This window comes from Schistocerca cancellata, chromosome 2 (genome assembly GCF_023864275.1).
Source record: "Schistocerca cancellata isolate TAMUIC-IGC-003103 chromosome 2, iqSchCanc2.1, whole genome shotgun sequence".
NCBI lineage: Eukaryota > Metazoa > Arthropoda > Insecta > Orthoptera > Acrididae > Schistocerca > Schistocerca cancellata.
In genome coordinates, this window is record NC_064627.1 from 813,103,213 (window position 1) to 813,123,295 (window position 20,083).

At 37.4% G+C, this 20,083-nt stretch overlaps 1 protein-coding gene across 3 annotated transcripts in view; it reads right to left on the reverse strand.

Annotated features, from left to right (window-relative positions):
• The window catches only part of LOC126162699 (uncharacterized), a 73,752-nt gene that overhangs the window by 41,162 nt on the left and 12,507 nt on the right, over window positions 1-20,083 (reverse strand). For all 3 annotated transcript variants that reach the window (XR_007535099.1, XM_049919352.1, XM_049919354.1), the window contains one exon: window positions 8,939-9,109. Coding sequence is in view for 2 of the 3 variants with exons in the window: in XM_049919352.1 (XP_049775309.1) it covers window positions 8,939-9,033 (95 nt within the window). In the remaining variant the exon portion in view is untranslated. The remainder of the gene's footprint in view (window positions 1-8,938; window positions 9,110-20,083) is intronic.

Here is a 20,083-nt window from a genome sequence, read left to right on the forward strand (position 1 = left end):
CCATCCCAAGAGAGTTGAAACCCCAAGTACGTGATAGATGCCTGAAAAAATTTTGATTTCTGAAGATTACACTTAAGACCGGCAGTCTGTAAGACATGAAAAAGTGTGCGAAGATTCTGAAGATGTTCGTCAGTGGTGGAGCCAGTGACAACAATATCGTCCATGTAATTTATGCACCCAGGGACAGTGAGCAATAATTGTGCCAAGTATCGCCCAAAGAGAGCAGGGGCGCTGGCAACCCCGAATGGCAATCGTTGGTATTGATAGAGGCCAAAAGGTGAGTTAAGGACCAGAAACTGCCAAAAAGCAGTGTCGAGAGGAAGTCGATGATAAGTTTCTGACTGTTCAGTTTTAGAAAAATACTGGCCTCCAGCAAGTTTAGTAAACAATTCTTCAGGTCGAGGCATAGGGTAAGTGTCGATAAGACATTGGGCATATACAGTGGCTTTGAAATCGCCGCAGAGATGAATATCACCATTTGGCTTAGCAACGACGACGACGACGACGACAGGAGAGGACCACTCACTGGAAGTAATAGGAAGCAAGACCCCTGAAGCAGTGAGACGATCCAGCTCCCGTTTGACCTGATCATGAAGGGCCACAGGAATGGGCTGAGCCCGAAAAAAACTTAGGCCGAGCAGTGGGTTTGAGCGTGACATGAGCTTCAAAGTTGTTTGCACGGCCTAACCCAGGAGAAAAAAGGGACGAAAATGTCGTTGACAAGGAATCTAATTGAGCATAGGGAATGGCATCAGAGACGATATTGACAGAGTCATCTATGGAGAACCCAAAAACGCAAAAGGCATTGAAACCAAAAAGATTCCTCCGCGTTACTATGGTCGACCACAAATATGGGAACAGTGCTAATGACAGATTTGTAAGATACCTCAGCATCAAACGGTCCCAAGAGAGAAATCTTCTGTTTATTGTAAGTCCGTAATTGCCTAGTGACAGGTGACAGGATTGGAGAACCCAACTGAAGATACGTCTGAGAATTGATGATAGTGGCAGCAGAGCCAGTATCCACCTGCAAGCGAACATCTCGACCAAGTATTTGGACAGTGAGGAATAATTTCCCTGAAAGGGAAGAGTTCATGAACATCATGTATGCAGTCAGATTTGCCAACTGAAGGGCACGTTGCCTAACTTCTGTGTCATGCGCCGACCGGATAATAGCATCCCGTACCATGGAATAGGCGTAGGATTCTTTGTGAACTTCAGTAACAAATTGACACTTTCGACTGAGGCCGTGAAGTTCAGCAGCCCAAGCGTGTAGGATTGATTCGGTTGTTTTTGACAACGATAAAAGGCAACACGAGAGGCCACCACATGCATGTGCTTTTGAAAAGAGACGGACAGAAGTGAGCACATTTCCACAAAGGACAAATCTTTCAAAGGAGCCAATTGCGACAACAACCGATACATTTGAGGTGAAACCCATGAAAGGAACAGAGACTTACATCTTTGGTCATCCGCGACATGAAATGCCAAGAAGTGCTGTCGAAGACGTTTTTCGTAATCAGACCAGTCTTCCGCCGTCCCATCGTAAGGAGGAAAAGGAGGTAGAGACGACGACAAGAGACGCCCCGCATTGGATGCCGCAACAAAATCACGAATCGCATTTGTGAGAAGCGTTTGCTGTTCTATGAGACCTTGTAATAGTTGCTCTAAAGTAGCCATGGAAACATGTGGGTCAACGATGAAAAAGAAAAATTCACTACCTCGTCGCCAATTGTTATAACTTCAAGTTGAACAAATATATTTCAAGGACGACGCAATACATGAAAGTCACAGATCATGTAAACAGAGTAAGACGTGTGTACACTTTCACAGTCAAATCATCACTGAGACCGAGTCTAATGGCCGCTGCCTGGCTGGCTGCTTAGGTGGCGCTGCTGCTGCATGGCTGGCAGCCAGCGCCGCATGTAGAGGACATGCGTAACTGCGCGGCGGCACTTTGAAAGATCTGCGTGTCACAACAATGGCATTAACAGAAAATGTGTTACATACTTTGCAAATCCACCACAAGCCAATTTTGTATACCCATCTCCTACAGATGGTAAAACACCAATGTTTTTTCTGCATGACACTGTCCATATTTTTAAGTGCATAAGGAACAACTGGATAAATCTGAAGAACCACAGGCAAACATTTGTTATCCAGATTTTGATAATTCTGATATTGTTAGGTATGCATATTTTGCTGCAGTTAGAGAAGTACATGACTTAGAAAGCCAAAAACTGTTAAAATATGGTTATGGGTTGTCTGTGAAAGCCCTGTGGCCTACATCTTTAGAAAGGCAAAATGTTAAGCTGATGACTCAAATATTCAGTGATTATGTAGAAAATAGCATGGTTGAGTTGGGGCCAGTTCATGATGTAGAAAACTGGGAAGGTACTGCTACATTTATAAATCTTATTAGGACTTTGTGGGGGGTTGTCAATGTTAAAGCACCTCTGAAGGGACTTCACCATAAGGAAGACATGCAGAAGCCTCTGACCAATAAAGCAGGAGACATACGTTACAGTTTTCTTGATAAATTTCTTACTTGGTTAGATAAATGGAGAAGTTTAGAGTCAGGGAATGGTAAATTGTCTGTGGAAACACACACAGCACTTCGACTCACAACATATGGCTTAATGCAAGTAACTGAATACTGTTGCAAGGAACTAAACATATCATATATTCTGCCGGGTAAGTTCCAGACTGATTCTCTGGAAGCAAGGTTTGGTCTATATAGACAGTTATCAGGATGTCAGTATCATATCTCACTTAGGTAGTTGTTAGAAACTGAAAAGAAGTTAAGACTCATGACTGTTTTAGAACTCAATGTTCACCCACAAGAGAAGCTGAGAATTGTAAAGATGCATAGTTGTGATGAAAGTACTGAGAGCAGTATGAATGATAGTGAATATACCTTTAATGTCAATATCAGTGAATATGATTTATAAATGTTGAATCTGAGCTTCCAGTTTTAACTTACATTGCTGGTTTCTGTTGCCACTCATTGATTAAATTTCCTGTGACAGTAGTTATGTACAGTTACTTGACTCTACAAAAGTTGGCAACATCATCATTCCTGAAGCTGCTGAATCAAAGAGCAGTAGCAGGTGAACTAATTTGGAAAATAATTATGGCTGCTGATCTGTTGCGTGAAAGTTCTTGTCCTCAGCACACTGTATCAGAAATGTGTAAGAAAATTATATGGACCACTGTAAATATAGTACTAAGTAATTTTTGTAAAAAGAAAAATGATGAAATTTCTGTGCAGTCTCTCCAAAGTTCTAAGAAGAGGAAACGTCTAACACTATGCCACAATTTGAAATAAACTTTTTTTTTAATTTAATATCTATAATCTGTATTTTATTGCTACCTCCTACTGAACTCCTGAAGTCCCCAACACAAAATGTTTTACTCATTGATGAAACGTGTTTTGTGTAAAATCAAATGCAAGTGCTGTACAGTGTCTTCAAAGTACTAAGAATCAAAAATCTACTTCTTAATGGCCACAATTCCACAACATTTTTGTAATATTGCTTAAAATACATTGCTCGGTCCCTGCCACTAACCTCCAGATAAGTAAACTGCTTTTACCCATTAAATGAATGATGCTATGCTCTGTCAAGTGTTAAACCAAATGTAAGTGCTCTACAGTTTCCTGAAAATTGTAAGAAACAAAACTGAGTCTTTTTGGCACAGCTTTAACATCTTATTTTATTGCTTAGCATGAATTGATTGGTACCCGTCATTAGCCTGCATCTGAACCCATAGTAAAAAATTCGGAAACTTCTGACTAACAAAGTAAAGGATATGTGGTACAATTTCCTGGATAAGTTCATTACTTGGCTGGACAAATGTAGAAGTTTAAAATTGCAGAATGGTAAATTGCCCCTAGAGAAATATACAGCACTTAGGGTTACCACATATGGCTTAGTGAAGATAAATTATTACTGCTGTGGAGAACTAAATATGTCATATATCCTGCAAGGTAAATTTCAAACTGACTCACTAGATACTGGTAGCTTGATTTGAACTTTTCTGGCGATTATGTGGAAGTCAGTATCATATATCATGTAGGTAGTTGTTAGAATCAGAAATAAGACTTATCTTAGAACTAAATGTGCACCCACATAGGAAACTGAAAACTGTACAGATGAATGGTGATGATGAGAATCCAGCAATGTGTATGTTGATGGTGCTTCATTTTGTGATATGTGTCAGTGATGATGACTTAAAAAAATATTGAAACAGACGTACCAGTTTTAACAAACATTGCTGGTTTCTGTTGTCACTGATTGCTAAGAAAACTCCATTGTTTAGAGTGCACAGATGTCATATTCTGACATCCAATGTTTTGCTACTTCAGTACATTGCTATGTCAGGCAAAGAAAGGCTTAATAGTTTAGTAACACATCAGGTGGCCTTGGTTGTTCAACATTTCTTACTATATGTGATATATGCCTACTTCTAGAACTCCTTTGAAAAGTGTTTATCTTCAGTATCAGAATGAACATCAAATTGTCATGTTTTATAAATAGAAAAGCACTTTGTTAGTACCAGACAGCAATAATGAGACTTGTAGTTGGCAATTTCTATGTGACAAAGGAAGTAACCAGTAGAGAGATTGAAAATGGTAAGTAAAGAGAGCCTCAGCCTTTTGCTCAAATTCTTACATGTAATGCACTTGGTTGTTTTTCATTTCCTACTAATCTTACCTTTCATAACTATTTTAATATTGTTTTTAGAAGTGTATCTTCAATAGCAGAGTGAACTTCAAATTGTCAGAGTTTTCTTAAAGGAAAGAGCAGTCCTTTAGTATCATAGTGCAAGACAGAATCTTGTGTTCAGTGATGTCTATGTTAAAAGGAGAATATTTGATGTCTATCCTTTGTTTCCATTCTTTATTACTGGGGATACACTTGTAAAAATTCTTGAAAAGAGCTGTGACCATGAACATATGAGTAAGTTCACAACAGTCAGGTGTTTTATGAGATAAAGCGAACTCTTGTTACCTTATTGTAAACGAAAGTTGTGAGGGTTTTGCTACGTATGACAGTGTTTAAGATAATACTTGCAGTCTAATGGCTTGAAAATGTTAAGTCCTGCTATCAGTTAGCATTTGTCACCACCTGTATGCCAGTTTTAAAGCTAAATAGTGTTCTGACAATTATAAAATAATGACAAAGTTCATCAATCGATTAAACTTATTCCTGCCTGTATATGTAATCGGTATTTCATTATGAACCTTTATGCTGTTTACAAGAATATATATAATTTGGTCTTTGGTTCGAATTATCGATTAGTTTGCTCCTTTCTGTATGATGGACAGAAGATCATTAGTATCAGGTGCGTCTATATGGAGGTGTCTGTGGACTGCGTTGGCTATGGGCCGCTTAGTGTGACATCACTAACACTGCTAGGCGGCCTTGTTATCCTGGGGGTGTCGTCTCTACTGGCTGTGTATTAGGACCAATTTTTGGGGCCTGTGCGAGTGGAACTGTAACAAGTCCATTCTGTAGGGCATGTTGAACACTCTTCATCCTCCAGTGTCATGGTGAAGTACTCATCAGGAGGGGAACCCCAAGGCGTGGGGGGCTAGGAAAAAAGTCTGTCTTAGGGGCTATCATCTTTTCTTCATCCTGACACAACTATTCTTGTTTTTTTATTGTCTTTCTTGCCCAATAGAAGTACCGATTCTATCCTCCCTCTTTCCACATGCATATGTTACTACTGTTACAACCATTCTTTTATCCGGACCACATAGTGGTAATGCAAACCTGTTTTCACAGGAAAAAGCCCAGAGACCATTCAAAAAGAAGTAGGGTAACACACACATCATAAGGATGCAGACATTGGTTGGTTGGTGGGTTTTTTAATGATAAAAGCAGTGTACATTTGAATGACTGAATGTAGCATATGCTGGTAACATCATGTGAATGGGGGAGAGGGGGGAGGAGGGGGGGGGAGGGAGGGTGTGAGATGCACGGAGTATGAAACAGTTTTACCACTGTTACAAAATATGGCATTAAATGTGCCTCAGTAAGACAGTGTTAATGAAGTGCTGAACACAGGAGGAACAACATTAAGCTTCAGAAATGTACTTTAGTTACCAGAAGTGAAGTAATAAAGATAGAAATAAAGAGCAATTAAGCACAGATGGGTACTTTGTTTATCATAGAGAGATAAGAAATCGTGATTAATAGAAAACATAGAATTATACTCAAATTAATGTGAGAATCTAATTAATGATAAATATGGTGGGTATACGTTTAAAGGAATGGGAAAGAGAACTATACACAAGATCCCAGTCTCCATTTCTCATGTAAACTAATCAGTTTATAACTATGTAATGGTTTATAGTAAGAAACACATCAAAATGTTATAATCTAGTAACAGAAGTTTCAAATAAACAGTTGTCAAAGAGAGGTACATGAAAGGGACAGATAAGTACGACATATTTCATAAAATATGAGTAATGACATAGTAAGAGTTACAGGGAAGGATATAAAATGAGCATGCAGGAAATTGGTGTTTTATATCACCTGGTATGACCGTTATGCTATGGAGAAAACTTGTTTAGACAGAGTTGGGTGGTGGACAGGTACACCGATCAAAGGGATGGTCAGATTTCTGTGGTCAAGTGAATCAGAGAAGCAACGACCTCAACCATTTTTGTACGGAAGAAAAATTAAAGGAACATTTACATCACAAAGGCAATGAAGTATGTTCATAGTATCTGTCAACAGAATTAGCCTAGATGAAAAAGCAGCTAGTATAGACAAACAAAACTGGGAAGGGAAAATGAATAAAACTGAGTGAGCATTCCCCAAAACAGTTTAAAGTTTATGAACCTACCTGGCCACTGTTGATTCTTCTGAACCTTCATTTTCCATACTTGTTGAATAAATACAAATCTGACATTTAGAGATGTGGGAATTAAGAGTGGAATGTCAACATCTAAGTCCTTGCCATAAATAGGGCTCTGAATTTTTATATTTAAAAGAACTACAAAAACTATGTAGTTACGAAGTAATCACATGGGGTTACCTTTGGTTAAAAATTATATAGTTACGACAAGGACTGAGCATACATAACAAATGGTTTTCATCGGTTTTCACAAGCACACAAATTTCCAAGGGAAATAATTGAATGTCATAAGTATTTTTAAGTCATTTACTAGGTTATAACAATGCTATGTTTAACAGAATATTCATTAACAAGTGGGGGTGCATAAGGTCATGAAAGAATGAAGATATGCAAAGAGAGTAACAGTTTTATAAATCCAGTTTAATTTTATCAGAATAATTATCTTTCATAGATACAAAGAAGTAACTTTTATATCTGAGACATCACGTGATTACTAAGTAAAAATAATAGATTAGAGATATGAACGTATGTATTTTGCTGTGGTGAAAATGTAAGTAACATCTGATCCCAGGAGACCTTGATGTAGAAATAATCGTAACTTAGTACATGTTGAAAGCTACCTGATGCTATAATTAGTTATGTAAGTTAATCTAAAAGACACCTTTTATCTTAGTATGGGGATCTGCAGTGGTAAATGTTGTTCCTTAAGGTAGCAATGTGTGACACTTCTTTCTGCTATTTCGATGAAAGATGTTCATGGAGAAATTTGAAGAGGAGGAGATTAGGGTTTAATGTCCAATCGACAATGAGGTCATTAAAAACGGAGCACAAGATTAGATTAGGGAAGGATGGGGAAGGAAATCAGCTGTGCCATTTCAAAGGAACCATCCCAGTATTTTCCTCAAGAGATTTAGGGAAATCACAGAAAATCTAAATCAGGGTGGGTGCACGCAGGTTGCAATTGTCATCCTCCTGAATGAGAGTCCAATGTGCTAACCATTGCGCCACCTCGCCTGTGGAGAAATTTGATTTTAGTCAGTTGTACAGAAAGAAATGCCTACTGTGCACACATTTCTTCTTGAATTCAAGTGCAGATATTAAAGGAGAAATGTAAACACAATCCATCAACAAGACGCAACATCGAGCGAGTGTGTTTACTTGCACCGGAGAAGTCATTTACACTTTGCCATCGCAGCTTGGTGATGCTGTGAACTCCACAGAAGAAGAGCTCTGGACAACAATGTTCTCAACCCAGAGAAAAGGAGCTTGTTATAAATTCTGTTATTCACTTACTTATGCCTTCTCAATCTGTCACTTACAGAGCTGTCATGAATTATGTTGAAATTGTAAATAAGATCTCTTTAAATAACATTATAAAAGTTAAGAAGAAACATTAAAATACAGAAGAAGTATTGAAAATGTGGTATATGATTTCAGAGCTAGTCGACAGAGAATATGGACTCCCTTATAGCCCTTGACAAGTTGCAGTTGGAGCAAAGTCCATATAATAATTGGTGGCACTGCTTAGCAGGATCACAGCATCATGAACCGATGAAAAAGCATCCGTAAGAAGATATTCAAGGTAGATGAACTCTACTACTGTCAAGGAGACAGATCACTTCATGGAGTAGACACCCTCATTAAAGAGTGAGTGAGACGGTACCATTCCAAGAGTAAAGCATTCCAGATACTGTACAAGGCTGCCATGAAGATATAATCACAATAATAATAATAATAATAATAATAATAATAATAATATTCTGCCAACCCAGGATTAGGCCTTATGGCCTTTTCTGGGCCTCACTCTCTCTTCCTCGGTCTTCCCACACTCCTCTTTTCAATAGGATTGTATTCCATTGCTTGTTGAGGGGTTCCCTGATGTGACATACTGAAAACATGCTCTTCCCAATCCTACTTTCGTCGGATTGTTTTCTCAGTTAATGCCTGTAACCACCCGCCCCCCTCCCCCTCCAGTTGTTTCCTTATTAAAATAATAATAATAATAATAATAATAATAATAATAATAATAATAATAATAAAGTGGCTGTAAGTTACAATATCAAGAACATACCTCTTTCCTGAGCTGACAAGTAATTCTATGTCTTCACAGTCATCACCAAAGATCTGGGCTACAGTAGCATCATGTGAAGACACCACAGCAGACATGTTTTCTATGTTTGTTTTACATGCAATTGTAACAAACAACGGGAAATATTCAACTGTGTTTCACGATCATCTGCAACTGAAAGAAATATTACATTGTGAATTGTCATTTCAAATAAATCAAAAGACAAGCTGTAAGTATTGTCACTAAATACAACAACAATGTGTTTTGTGTGCTAAAATGGCAATGAAATTAGCTGAAACGGATTTCATAGTCTCATGGAAATATTGTACATGAATTGAAAACTAACTGAAATCAGAACAAATGGAGAAAAAGCCTCTTGAGCAGTGAGAAATTGAAGACCAGATCTCAACTAATAGTGCCATCAATTCATTCTCTCTCTCATCACGTCATAGCGTTTTCTTTTTATGTTAAATCACAATGACTCAAACCTTACTTTCAGCTGAGTGATCTGTTGTAAATGACTCAATAAGCTGATCTTCGTGTCAAAGGCAAACAAAGACCCTATCATTTCACTGGGCAAGCTTTTAGGTTTCACAAACTACCTTCCAGATCTTTAACACGAAAATCATTGGCCACGAAAGTTATATTATTCAGTATTTTCAAATTTCGCTCTCTCCTCTTATCAGCTCTATAATTTTGAAATTGATATACTGATCCCTTTCTTGGACTTTTTTATACAAAACAGATACTGCTGTCACTATAATACATAAGAATAAGTACCAGGTCCCTATTTTTCAGTTAAAAGAATTGGCTTTTTGAGTTAATGATATCTTTTTAATGACAAGGTGTACACAGGTGGTAAAATATGGACAAATCAGCCAGAAACATCTATACAACCCTGAAGTATGACCCTCACAATGACATAGTGAAAAGGTTGTTGCTAACAATAGTAAAAGTTTGTTTCACATGCTGATTATATTCTGGAATTTTACCTTTTAATGTTGTAAAAGTTCTTAATACTATTAATGATCAAGAGTGTGCAACATTCTTAACAAATGGAAGATCAGCATCTACATCCTAGACCTACCAATGACGCATTAACTTGACGAGCACATGTTCAGGTTGACAAGGAAATGGTAAGGAAATTGGGTGTAGACCTGTTATCAAGGAACAATCCTGTTATATACTTGAAATGATTCATAGAAACCATGGAAAACCTAAATCTTGATGACTGATAGGGTCTGAATCCTCTCCTCCTGAATTCAAGACTGACGTCTTAACAATTGTGCCACCTTCTTACATAAGTTTTTAACAGTACCACAAAAATAGATGTAGAACATTATTAGCAACAAGTTAATATCACAATGATGGATTTTTTCCTTGAGTCTTGAAGCCTGGTAACAGTTAAATTAAATTTTCCACATATCATCATCATCAGTTTTCTGCTATATTAGCAGGTCTTTTGCCTCTCCATTTTCTGTGATCCATTGCTTCCTTCATAAGGCTGCTGTCCATCACATCATCCAGTATCTGAAATCTCTTCCTTCCTCGCTTCCTTTTCCCTTCTACATAACCTTCTAAAACTGTTTTTATCAGTCCATCATTCTTCCTTAAAACATGCCCAATCCAATTTCTTTTTCTTCTTTTTATTACATCTAGTAACTGTCTTTTCTCTCCCACTCTTCTCAGTACCTCTTCATTTTTTACTCTGTCCATTCAACTTATTCTTTCCATCCTCCGCCATATCCACATCTCAATAGCCTACAGCTTTCCTCTGTCTTTCTTCCTCACAGTCCACGTTTCAGTGCCATACAGACGAACACTCCATACCATACATTTTATGAGTCTCTTCCTGAGTTCTCTGTCCAGACCGCTGCAGAAAACTCTCCTTTTCTTATAAAATGCCTCTTTGGCCATTGCTATCCTTGTTTTAATTTCTGTGGTGCACTTCCAGTCGGTGTATATCCTGCTTCCAAGATACTTAAAAATTTTGCACCTGTTCCAATTTCTTCATTCAGCATAATTCTCTAATTCCTTCTAGTGCCAATACTTTTGTTTTCTTTGTGTTAATTTTCATTCCATATTTTTTTCCGTCAGCTTCAATGGTGTCCACCAAATCCTGTAATCCTTTTTCTCCTGTGGCTAGAAGGAGCATGTCATCAGCAAACCTCAAACACCCTACTCTTCTTCCTCCAATTTCTACTCCTTTGTCATCTAATGAACCTTGGTCAATCATATTTTCCAAGTAGAGGTTGAAAAGGGTAGGTGATAGACAGCATCCTTGCCTTACTCCTTTTCCTAGTCTGATCCAGTTTGTACTTTCTCCTCTCACTTTAACTGAGGCTTTTTGATTAAGATATAATGAGTTTATAAGTCTTCTGCTTTTCCAGTCCACTCTCTTTTCCCTCATTATAGTCGCCAGCTTGTCTCATTCTGACACACTGTCAAATGCTTTTTCTAGATCGATGAAGCACATAAATAGGTCTCTTTCTTTTTCAATAAACCTTTCTCCCAAGATTCGTAGGAGCCCTATTGCATCTCTGGTGCCTGTATTTCATCTAAAGCTAAACTGCTCCTTGCCAATATTATCCTCCATTACTTTTTCAAGTCTATTATTAATTATTCTTAAAATGACTTTGGCTGCATGTGAAATGAGGCTGACTGTCCTGTGCTCACTGCATTTCTTAGTTCCTCGTTTTTTCGGTAATGGAATCATTACTGTTGTCAGAAAGTCCTCAGGCCATTCACCACTGTCATGTATTTTATTACATAGCCTCAATATTTCTCTTATTCCTTCTTGGTTCAAGCATTTTAATATTTCTCCCGGTATCGTATCTGTACCTACCGCTTTGCACATTTTTCATTGCAGCTATGGCAGACTTTACTTCTTCCATTATGATGGTTGGTCCTTTCTCATCATCACTTACACTGTTGGGAGATTCAAGTTCCAGAGTTTCTGGTTTGCGATCTGTGTCATATAGCTGTTTTAGATATTCTTCCCATCTCTGGAGGACATCATCACGATCTTTTTACACTACCTCTTCGTCTTTACTCAAAATTTCCACAGTAGCACTACCTCCCCTGTTTTGATCCCATGTCATAGTCATTTATTGAGTTGTATAGTAAGTCGTATCTTCCCTTCATATCCAGTTCTTCAATTGCATCACATTCCTCTTTTAGCCATTTTTTCCTAGCCGGCTCTGTTTCTCTTCGCAGTTCATTATTTAACGTTTGGTACATCTTTCTTACATCTTCAGTGTTCTTGTTTTTAAATTTTCTCCTCTCCTCCATCTTATATATCATTTCTTGTGTGACCCATGGTTTTTTTGGCCTTTCTCTTTTTACATATCCTATATTTTGCTGTCCTGCTTTAATGATTCCTTCTTTCAGCATATTCCAGTACTAGTTGGCATTATCATGTGGTTCTTCATCTCGTAATGTGTTTAGGAACTCCGGAGACAGCATTTCTGTAATTTGTTCTTTGTTGGATCTTATCTTCTCTAGATCCCTCTTCTTCACCATGGTCGCCTTCTTCAGTATTTTCATTCTTATTTCTATCTCTGCTATAAGTAAGTTGTTGTCACTATTAATATCTGCACCTGGTAATGTGTGCACCTTCTCGATTCCATTTCTGTATCTTTCTTCTACCAGTATAAAATCGATTCAGTTTCTGTATTTATCCCCTGGTGATTTCCAAGTGTGGAGCCTCCTCTTGTGGTTCTTGAACCACATGTTTGCCACATCAGCTGCCTTTCCCTGCAGAAGTCAGTTAACCATTCACCTCTATCATTTCTCTTTCCAAGACCATGACTGCCTACTATGTTTCCCTCTTTCCCTTTTCCCACAATGGCGTTCCAGTCTCCCATTACTATTTTGCAGCATTTTTTATTTTTGTCCATTATTCTCTTTATTACATTGTACGTTCCCTCTACTGTTTGGTCATCATATTCTGAAGCTGGCATATACACCTGAATAATCAGTAAATCTTTTTGTGCTCCTTTCAGCCTTACATAAATAACCCGGTCATTTGCATAGTCCACATATTCCACACATTTAGCTAATTCCTTTGTCATAATCATTCCTACTCCACTCCTTCCTTTTACTTCTCCTTCTGGGTAGTACAAAAATGGTTCAAATGGCTCTGAGCACTATGGGACTTAAGGTAGTACAATACATATTCATCTGACTAACTCTCCACATCTACCAATTCTAGTTTTCATTTTTTTGCCTCCTTTCAATTAACCCCCACCCCCCCACCCCCACCCCCCACCACCACGATCCGACTGGGAGACTATTTTACCTCTGGATACTGATTTAACATGAGAGGAAGCCATTTTTTTGCACGATTTACCACGATTTTTTCATACAGTCTTCCCTAAATGGGCAGTTTATTTAATTTTGGCACATATGTTTGTAGGTATGTACATGTATACAACTTTTTCAAAGGCTGCTGTAAATTTATTTTAATATTTGACTCTATCCAGACAATGTCTACCAACAGACTGACCTACAAACAGTTTTGACAGGGTACAGAGTCTGTGACAATACTACAAGAAAACAATGAAGATGAAGTGTATTATCTAAATGGTGATTAATTATTAAAATAATTTACAGCAGTTTCCAACAAAGTTACAGAAATAACTGATAAGCAACAGAACATGGTATTAGTTCATTAACGGAAGCTCCCATGACCAAAAGAACACACAAATAGTATGCATTGTTATCATTGCGAGGACGTTGTTCTGTGCCCTGTTATTGTCTGACAAAGCACTTATCTCTTTTCATTGCAGAACTCAAATGAATAAGAATACAACCATTTTGTTTGCAGTGAACGAATTTTGCATGATTTTCATCTGAATTATGTGGATTAAAGCATCCAACTTTTTCCAGATGATGCTCTTGTTCTAATGGAGCACATTCAGATTTATGTACATTGCCTCAAGTAATTTTTGTCTTTTGCACAGTCTCACAAAACACAGCTTCATTAGAAGGCCATCTGATCCCAACAATCTGTCATTTCCCCTGTCAGTGCACTCAACTTCTACGGTAAGTACGCACTAGCCTCACATTCTTGTATGCTTCAGTAAGAGGTAATGAGCTGACGAGTATAAACGTTCTCGGACACATTATACTCCCAGAACTATAGCAGGAAGGAAGGAAGGAAGGAAGCTGGTATAGCACTGACGGAACTGCAGTACCTTGATTTCTAATGCATGCAACCCGTAACATTACTCATCCTCATCCTACTTCCGATCTCTAATACTCATCTCACTGTGACATACTACTGGAACCAAATTAATGTACCAATACAGGACTTCAGATTACCCTTGTAACAAAACGGTTAGATGGCATGTGACACCATATGTGAACAGAACAGGGACAATATTTCTTTTGCACCTATATTAGTATTTGGAATGTAGATTGTGGTGACAGACCGATGTGTGGGGAAGCCTGATGTCTTAAGTTAGGTTGTGGAAAGAGTGAAAAGAGCTGTAAAAATTATGAAAGGAACGAACTTTCAAATTACATCTCCAGACTACATAAGGATTTGCTGAAGGTCGTGAGATCCTAACACTTGAAGATAAACAGAAAGAAAATTGCCTGTAAAATGTAAGGGCACTTAGATAGATATGCAGTTAGTTAGTTTCATGTGCCACGGATCATTCTGCACAATAGGTTGTAATGATGTGGAACGAGTCAGTTTACATTCACACTGCAAATTAATTAGTACATTCTGAACATTTTTTTTTTCCTTCAAAAAGAGAAAAGATATACAGATGGTGTCATTAGTAAGTCCTACCCAACATCTTTTACACATTACAGTAACAGAAATCCTTCTACAGAATAGAAGAGACCGTCAAGGAGAAACTTTTTCAGTATGTTTTCAAATTTTACTTTGCTGTCTGACAACCATTTTATATGAGTAGGAAGGTGAACAAAAATTTTTGTTGCAGCATTGCCGAGTAATGAATGTAATTTTTCCTTCTGGTATAGTAATTATGTACATCGTTGTTATTTTTGAATTGTAGCGCATTATTTACAACAAACTTCATGAGGAAATGAATATACTGTGAAGCAATCATCAGAATGATCAACTCCTTAAACAGACGTCAGCAAGATGATCGTGGGTGAGCACCACATAATATTCTTACAACATGTTTCTGTGGAATGACGACTCTTTCTTAAAGATGAGTTACCCCAGAACATTATTCCATCTGGCATTATTGAATGTAAATATGCAAAATATGTCAACTTATTGATTTCTCTCCACTCAATATTTGCTATGATTAAAAGTGCAAGTGTGACTGAACTAAGTTGTTAGGAGTTACAAAATGTGCTTTTTCCAATTTAAATTCTCATTAATATGGACACCTAAGAATTTTGAAGTTTCCACCACATTTATTATTTTCTTGCCACTTATTACACCAATCACTGGTGCAGTACTCTAGATGTACTGAACTGAATGTGTTGTCTCCCTTTAAAACTGAGGGCGAGACCATTAGCAGAAAACATATCAACGATATTTGTAGGGTCTGACATCTTAAGAAAAAGCATGAAAAGGAATATTACTGATGATGTAATATTTCAGCTCCTACAAAAATGCTGGATCACAATATAAACAGTAACCTTATCACTGATGTAGTAGTGTCTGTGTGTCACGTGGTACCTAATGAAATTTGTGACTGGATTGAGGATTTTTTGGTAGGGAGGATGCAGCAGGCTATCCTGGATGGAGACTCGTTGTCAGATGTAGGAGTGACTTTGGGTGTGTCCCAGGGAAGATGATTACTGACCACACTTGTTGTTCATGTTGTATATTAATGACCTTGTGGACAATATTAATAGTAACCTCAAACTTTTTGCAGATAATGCTATTATCTCTACTGAAGTGTTGTCTGAAAGAAGCTGCATAAATATTCAGTCAGATATTGATAAGATTTCAAAGTGGTGCAGAGACTGGCAATTTGCCTTAAAATTTCATAAATGTAAAATTGTGCACTTCACAAAACAAAAAATTGTAGTATCATGTGGCTATAGTACCAATGAGTCACAGTTGGAAGTGGCCACTCCTACAAATACCTGGATATAACACTTTGTAGAGACATAAAATTGAATGCACACACAAGCCCAGTCACGGGTAAAGCAGATTTCAGCTTATTGGTAGAATATTGGAAAAATGCAGTCAGTCTATGAAGGAAACTGCTTACAAATCACTCGTGACCCATTCTAGAATACTGCTCACTTAATGAGAATTTAAATTGGAAAAAGCTCATTTTGTAACTCCTAAAACAACTTAGTTCAGTCACACTTGCACTTTTAATCATAGCAAATATTGAGTGGAGAGAAATCAATAAGTTGACATATTTTGCATATTTACATTTAATAATGCCAGATGGAATAATGTTCTGGGGTAACTCATCTTTAAGAAACAGTCGTCATTCCACAGAAACATGTTGTAAGAATATTATGTGGTGCTCACCCACGATCATCTTGCTGACGTCTGTTTAAGGAGTTGATCATTCTGATGATTGCTTCACAGTATATTCATTTCCTCATGAAGTTTGTTGTAAATAATGCGCTACAATTCAAAAATAACAACGATGTACATAATTACTATACCAGAAGGAAAAATTACATTCATTACTCGGCAATGCTGCAACAAAAATTTTTGTCCACCTTCCTACTCATATAAAATGGTTGTCAGACAGCAAAGTAAAATTTGAAAACATACTGAAAAAGTTTCTCCTTGACAGTCTCTTCTATTCTGTAGAAGGATTTCTGTTACTGTAATGTGTAAAAGATGTTGGGTAGGACTTACTAATGACACCATCTGTATATCTTTTCTCTTTTTGAAGGAAAAAAAAATGTTCAGAATGTACTAATTAATTTGCAGTGTGAATGTAAACTGACTCGTTCCACATCATTACAACCTATTGTGCAGAATGATCCGTGGCACATGAAACTAACTAACTGCATATCTATCTAAGTGCCCTTACATTTTACAGGCAATTTTCTTTCTGTTTATCTTCAAGTGTTAGGATCTCACGACCTTCAGCAAATCCTTATGTAGTCTGGAGGTGTAATTTGAAAGTTCGTTCCTTTCATAATTTTTACAGCTCTTTTCACTCTTTCCACAACCTAACTTAAGACATCAGGCTTCCCCACACATCGGTCTGTCACCACAATCTACATTCCAAATAGGACTCATAGGGGATACTGAACATACACGGAGAATGGCAGCATGAATGGTCACAGGTTTGTCTGACCTGTGGGAGTGTGTAGTAGAGATGCTGAAGAAACTGAACTGGCAGACTCTTGAAAATAGACATAAACTATCCCAAGGAAGCCTGCTCAAAGAGTTTATGAACTGTCTTGGCATGATGATTCCAGGAATATATTACACCCTCCTACGTATCTCTCACAAACTGTGACGTCAAGATTACATTTATTACGGCACAGACACAGGCATTTAAACAATCGTTCCTCTCACACTCAGTATCTGAATGGAACAGGAAGACGCCCTAATAACTGCTACATTGGGACATAAGCTCTACCATGTACTTCACAATGGTTTCCGAATACAGAAGCAGATACTTCCTCATTCAAAGTAAAATACAGTATCTCATTCTGTTATCGCAACATCCACTTTATTTTATAGAATTATTTACAGCTTTATTCGTGCCCGGAATATTTGTGACTATTTCTTAGACCAGCATCATTACGTTCACTTCTTTAGAGTAGTCAGTTATTCAAGGTTTAAATAAAGCACTATTGCAAATTATTCATTCATTGAAAGTGCTCTATGTTTTCCAAGAAATTACATGTACAAATGTGACTGACTCATGAATAGAAGCATAAACTCAACAAGCATGCATGTTGCACCAAATGTTCTACGAGTGCCCCCCTGTCAGATGACATACATCAAGCAGTAGTCAAGTTCATTCCATACTTCATGTAGCAACATCCTGTCAATGGTCATCACACAACAGAACTGATGTGTACTCTGAGCTGTTCCAGTGTTCTTTGTATTTTGGGTACATAAACACAGTCCTCAATGTACCTCCACTGGGAAAAGTCACAAGACATGAGGTCATATGACCTGGGGAGCTGAGGGAACAGAGCCACATCATCTTCATCACTACACCCAATTCAGCGATGTGAAAGTTCATCATTTAGGTAGAGACGAACATGGATGCTCCTCTGAGAGGGTGCACAATCTTGTTGGGATATGAAATTCTTGGAATCAGCAGTCAGTAGTGGAAACAACCACAACTGCAGTATATCAAGGTACAAAGTACCTGTCAGTCTCCTCACAGAAGAAAAACAACAGGTACTTTTCTGTTTACAGAGACAACCTGTGTCCCTAAATTGTCAATACCAACACACAGCACTCTGTTATATGGCAGTTCTTTTCCATAAATTCTTCTGAATGCACTCTGCACTATTTTACAAAAACATCTCATGTATTCCAAGACACAAAAACTGACTTCTTACTTTGTCTCCATTTTATCAAGGCACTGCACCTGTAATTGATGGGCACTGTGAAAATTCGGTACGTTTACGGTGCTGCTGTGCATCAGTCATATTTGTATATATGAACTCTGGAAAATAAACAACTCTGAAAATGAATGAATCATTTACAAAAGTCCTATATATTGTCACATTAGTATCAATGGTTGAACTGCACCAATTTGCTGAAGATCACTATACAAAAATTAGTACTCTCTCCTCATACCAGATTATCGACTTCAAATGCAATGGAAACAGTCTTCACAATAAAAACTGTATAAGTTTAACAAATATTTTTTAACCATTCGTTTATTATTTACATGATAAATTCACACGGGTCTCATGACAGTCATATGAAGGCCACTTATAATTCCAGTAGAAAAACGTGAAATGTGCCAATAATGTTTTGACATGGGCATTTATTTTGTGTGTAAGAAAACTGGAAAACAAGTTCTCGTGAAAAGAAGTCAGATGATACACTGTCTTTAAATGAATACATCTAAAAGAGGACCACTGTATTTAGTTACTGAATTATTAACAAATTTAATGTAAGTTAGGAACTGGCCTGTATTGTAGCTTTGCACTGAGCCAATTTATCTGAAATTAATAACTGTGTAGTTCTGGTACAATAATGCTCTGGGCTACTTACATTCAGGCTGATTCCATGTTATGAAAACTGAGATGCCTTTTGAGTATTTAATTAAATAGGACATGACAAATTCTCTCTTTTAAGCACTCGTGAAGGTGGAGCAGAGGGTGAGGGACAGGTATTTACCCTACCTGAATCAAGGCCTATGCCTACTTATACTTTGGGATTTCTAAGGATTTCTGTAACAACAGATGTTCTACACTTGGCTGGCGCTGCACCACCACCACACGACTTAATATTTAGAATCCTGGGTATATTCGCTTTAATGCAACGACAATAGCAAAGAAAAGAGTATGTGATTTGAAAATGTACCAAATATATCACTCAGAACATCTACATCAACATCTGTACTCCACAGGCTACCTATGAGAGTGTCACAGTGCATACTTCTAATATCACTATCATTTCCCTCCCTTCCCAGCTGCATGTTGTGATCATTTCATGAGACATATATGGAAGGAATTTATATGATGTGTGACTACTTTCGACATATGTTCACGGAATTTTAGGAATAAATCTCTCTCTCTGTTGTACCACACTTCTCTCTCATAGTGTCAACTACTGTTGTTTATTAAGCATCTCCATAATAATACTGGAATTACTTATTGAACCTTTAATGAAATATACTGCTCTTCTAGGGGTGCTAGCTTTGACATATCCTCTTGAACTGTTTGCTAATATTACATGCTGTTTTCTGTTATGGAATCAGAAAATATGACCAAATTATTGTTTGATTGAAGAAACAGCTTAAGAATGGCCTTATCAAAGCAGCCTATTATTTCCAAATATTACTTTATTACAAGATCTGTGTCATTTACATCATGAGTGGAGAGACTGCATCAAGATTACATACATACGAGTTCTACATAAAGAAAAATATTCACAATATTATTTTTTCCATTCACTTTGGTCACTATTGAAGATTCACCAATGGGATATAATGGATACTCTTTTAAGGTCCTGTGCTATTTTCCTTTTGAATGGTCCTG